The sequence below is a fragment of the Crocodylus porosus genome, unplaced genomic scaffold (genome assembly GCF_001723895.1).
Source record: "Crocodylus porosus isolate Cpor-Errol unplaced genomic scaffold, CroPor_comp1, whole genome shotgun sequence".
Classification (NCBI taxonomy): Eukaryota; Metazoa; Chordata; order Crocodylia; family Crocodylidae; genus Crocodylus; species Crocodylus porosus.
In genome coordinates, this window is record NW_017728931.1 from 46990036 (window position 1) to 46994600 (window position 4565).

Genomic DNA, 4565 nt, shown 5'->3' on the forward strand with positions numbered 1-4565 from the left:
GGGACCCGTGCCCCCCAGATCCGTGCGCGGGACAGGCACGGGCTGCAGGCATGGGCTCCCACCCTGCTGTTCTCCCCTGGACCCTGCACAGCCCAGTGGGTGTGACCTGGCATGGCAGGGCACAGCAGGGCCATGCAGAGAAGCTGCTCGCCACTGGGAGCTCCCCGCTGCCCTAGCAACTCTCCTTCTGCACGTGGGGCTGCAGTGAGGACAGCAGCGCGGGGTTGTGCTCAGAGCAGTCCCACGTGCAGGAGGCACATTGCCAGAGCAGTGCGGAGCTAGCAGAGGTGAGTAGCTTCTCCATGTGGCCCTGCTGGGCCCTGGTGCACTGGGTCACACCTGCTGGGCTGCAGAGGTCGCAGGGGAAGGAAGCAGGGTGGCAGGACACAACAGCGCTGCGCACTTTGCACTGCCCTGGTGATGTGCCTCCTGCATGCAGGGTTGCTTTGAGGGGTGCAGTCCTGTGCAACTGCCCTTACTGCAACCCTGCGTGCAGGAGACACATCGCCAAGGCAGCAGGGAGTTTCCAGCAGCGAGTATCTTCTCTGTGTGGCCCCGCTGTGTCTTGCTGTGTTGGGCTGCACCTGCAGGGATGCAGAGGCCCTGGCGGAGGGCAGCAGGGCAGGAGCCCACAGTCCATGCCTGCCCTGCACAGATCTAGGGGATGCGGGTCTCCCCTGCCTCCCTCAGGAGTTCACGCTGCAGCATGGAGCCAGCCCTGCCCCCCCGCCTTTCCCCCTGCCCCGATGAGCTGCCTGGGGCCCTGTCCCACTCCCTGCTGGGGCCGTGCAGCCACGTGTTGCAGCCCCAAGCCCCACACAACCCCCTGGCTGGGCAGCAGCCCTATCCCTGCCCAGCTCCCTCCCTATGGGGGCCTCAATCCCCATCTTCCCCCTCCCCCAACTTAGTTGTGGGAGCTGCTCTCGGGCTGCCTGGGGCCGTATGCATGTAGAAGTACGTGGCGTCCCCTGTCTCGCCGTCCTCCTGCTCTGTGCCAGCTCCCTGCATGTTGGAACTCTGCCAGCCTGCAGGGAGCTCATTGCAAAACTGGAAAATCCACAGGTTTCTCTGGTAAAACGAGAAATCCGTGTTTGCCTCCGGCAAAAGGTAAAATTCACTGTTTACTCCGTTTTTCTGTGGGAGACAGAAAACTCAGATCTCCGGTGATTAGGTATCCTTCAGGCCTTAACTTTTGGGAGAAACACTTCAATTCTGAAGTGGTGGGGTTCGGTATAAGAACCAACTGAACAATTTTGTTACAGTGACAAAAAGATGAAGCTTGCAAAACATTTGCTGCAAAATCTAGACATTGACACCTAGAAATTCTAAAGAACTTGCATGATACTGTGCATATTATGTTGTCCATCTACAACAGCAGTGTCAAACTCATCTGGTCCACAGTTGTGGGGCTGGTCTGCAGGCCAGATGGGGCTCAGTCCCAGATGCCAGCCTGCAGGACTGGTCTGGTGCAGGTGTTGCATGCAGCACATGCCCTGGATTGACTTCACTTGTTACTTGTAGCGTCAGCTCCAGCCCTGTGCATTGCACTCAGCATGTGCTGGCTCTGGCCCTGCACACAGTACATGGGGTCAGTCTGGGGTGCACACTGCATGTCCAATGCAGAACTATAGGACTGGCCCTAGATCTCGCAAACAGAGTTGAGCTGGCATGGGTGCTGCACTCTGTATGCAACCCAGGCTGGCCACATATGCCACGTGCAGCATACGCTGGCTCCATTCCTCCATACCGTGTGCAGCCTGTGCCAGATGCACTCTGCATACAGCGTGTGGGGCTGGGGCCAGCACGTGCTGCATGCAGCGTACCGGTCTGAGACCCACAGGCAGTTCTGTGGACTGGGTGATAGGGCTCCGTAGGCTGGATCTTTGACACCACTGATCTACAAGATTGAGTTCCTATGTCATTTATAAATAGTTCTATATATTAGATATTCACCTCTTCCATATGTGAGTGAATAACTAATAACTAGCCTGACTTCTCTCCACACTGAGAAATTGACTGTCCACAGCTTCCTTCCACTGACATTCACTAGAATTAGACGTGTTCAGTCACTCTGAATATTAGGATGATTGGGCAGGATCTTGTGCACAGAACGTACAGCATGGGGATAGGAAGAGTGGGAGGGACCATAATATGGACACCCTAGTTCATAGAGTTGTCAGGGATCAGGAGAATGTTACCACAGCATGAAGTGGCAACTTCCCGTGTCTCTCCTTTGGGACAAAGAGCATCCAAGGGATTCATTTGAAGGCAGCCATATACCTGTTCCCTGTAGTTTGTGTATTAAGGAAATCTGTCTCTAACTGTGTTCAGGACTTATAGGTGCCTTTGTACCATGCAGCCCCTCTTATCTGGCACAAAGCAGCCTGCTACTGGTGAGAACTTTGCCTGCAAAGTTTTTTCCATTCCTTGATATAACTGTGGGTTTTCTTTCTTTTTTCAAATTATTTAAATTTCTTTTTAAATGTAGTTCTGTAGTGCATGCTGTCTGCTACTAAGTATGCAAGGAGATGATAGCAATTGCTGTGTATTTTCAGACTTCTTTGAGTATTTACATGTTTTAATCAGTGTTGCACTGAAGTTCCACACATATGCATCCTTTAATAGTGTATTAGCTGCTTAGGTCTCAGTTTAGTGTAACTTACAATAATTGGTACTATTATTTCAATTCTAGACGCTAGTGACCGATGAAGCTCGCCTTCAGGAATTGAAGGAAAAGCTGAATCAGTTGAAAATTATAGCCTGTGTATATCTCATAACAAACAATATACTGGGGGCAACAATTGTAGGTCTACCGGATTTTCCTGACAAACTAAAAAGGATTTCAGCTGCTCTACTTGAAGGAATGAACACAAAGTAAGGTTTGGTTTCTCACCTCTTTCTTTCCTTGAAGGAAATAACCTGGTGGTTCTCAAAACAACTTTTATAGTGTTTTTTATTAAATGGTTTAAGCGATGTAATATTGAACATTATTGCTGATTGGATTATACTAAATCTTAATAACCTACGTATTTTGTATCACTTTAAACCAGGGGTGGGCAAAATATGGTCCATGGGCCAGGTCTGGCTTGCCCACTGATTGGATCTGGCCTGCAGGACCAATTAATTGCATCCAGCCCGCAGTGCTCTCATCTGGGGCCGCTGATGGCCCTGGCCAGCAAGTACAGCTTCCTGGTAGGGCTGCTCCCAGTGCGGCTGCAGTTTCCCAGGTACTGGTCAGTAGGGGTATGCAAAACAGGCCGTATTCAATTAGATTCATCCCGAATCAGGGACAGTGATTCGATTTGCTGATTTGGATCACTGTCCCCAATTCGATTAGGCCGAATCTGAATCTGAAGATTTGATGCTGATTCAGAGAATCAGCAATTTGGCCATAGACACAGCTTTAAATGTTTTTTCTACATACTTTGAGGTACCAGGCACCATCTTGTGAACACTGAGATGGTGGGGCGGATAAAGCGTCCCACAGGAGCGCAGCCCCCTCCCCCCAAAATGTGTTCATCAGCAAACCTGAAAGTGGACCAGAAGTACTTTCAGTCCACTTCTGGGTCTGCCACTGAGCATGTGGGGAGGTGCCCCTGCACCCCCCCCAGCTTGGCAATCAGCCACAGGGGGGACTCCAGGTGCCCCCCCAGACCCAAGAGACACCAGTCACCGATCTCGGGGAACACAGGGGGGGGGTCCCAGCATGCTCCCCGGCAGACCTGGAAGTGGACCAGAAGGCAGTTCAATGCCTTCTAGTCCACTCCCGGGTCTGTTACCAAGCACACTGGAGACCCCTCCTCCCCACACCCTGCTCCTGTGGGACGCTCTGTCTGCCCCAGCATCTTGGCATTGGTACCTTGAGGTATGTAGAAAAAACATGTAAAGCTGTGTCTATGTCCAGATCGCTGAATCTCTCCGAATTGATTCAGAGAGATTAAAGGGTCTCTTGATTCGATTTGGATCTGGAGATTCAGCCACTGAATCGGGCCAAATGTCCACCAAATCGAATCAGGGACCAAAGCTTTGCACAGCCCTACTGGTCAGCTCCTCCTGCCTCCAGCAGCTATTCCTCTTCCTCCTGCCCCTGCTACACAACTGGTTAGCTAGAAATGTGGGGATGTGTGCTGAACACCATACACCCAGTCAGGTGGAGGGGAAGCTGTAGCTTGGCAGCTCCTGCTCCAGCAGACTGGGCTCCAGCTCCAGTTCTTGGCAGTCTTCCACCCACTCAGTTGCCCGCAGGTCCCTGCCCAGCACTCCAGGTGGGCGGAGTGAATGGAAGGCAGGCTGAAGCTGGAGCCCTGTGTGCTGGGGCTGGAGCCACCTGGCTGTAGCTTCTCCCTTCCCTTCCCTCCCTAGCTGGGCATTTTCTGCCTGGCACTTATCCCCACGGCTTCCGTGCATTACCTATCCAGAGTGGCACAGCAAGGGGAGGAGGAGGAGCAGCTGGAGGTAGAGAGAACCAAGTAGTACTCAGGTGGCTGTGGCAGCAGCTCCTGGCATGCATGGGCCAGGGCTGGGTTGGTGCTGTCTGTGCATAGTGTGGGAGCACAGCACAAGCA

General features: G+C 52.6%; 1 protein-coding gene across 2 annotated transcripts in view; it reads left to right on the top strand.

Moving 5' to 3' along the window:
- The window catches only part of TCP11L2 (t-complex 11 like 2), a 27682-nt gene that overhangs the window by 17412 nt on the left and 5705 nt on the right, over window positions 1-4565 (top strand). For both annotated transcript variants that reach the window (XM_019544785.1, XM_019544786.1), the window contains exon 9: window positions 2693-2874. In XM_019544785.1, the coding sequence (XP_019400330.1) occupies window positions 2693-2874 (182 nt within the window). The remainder of the gene's footprint in view (window positions 1-2692; window positions 2875-4565) is intronic.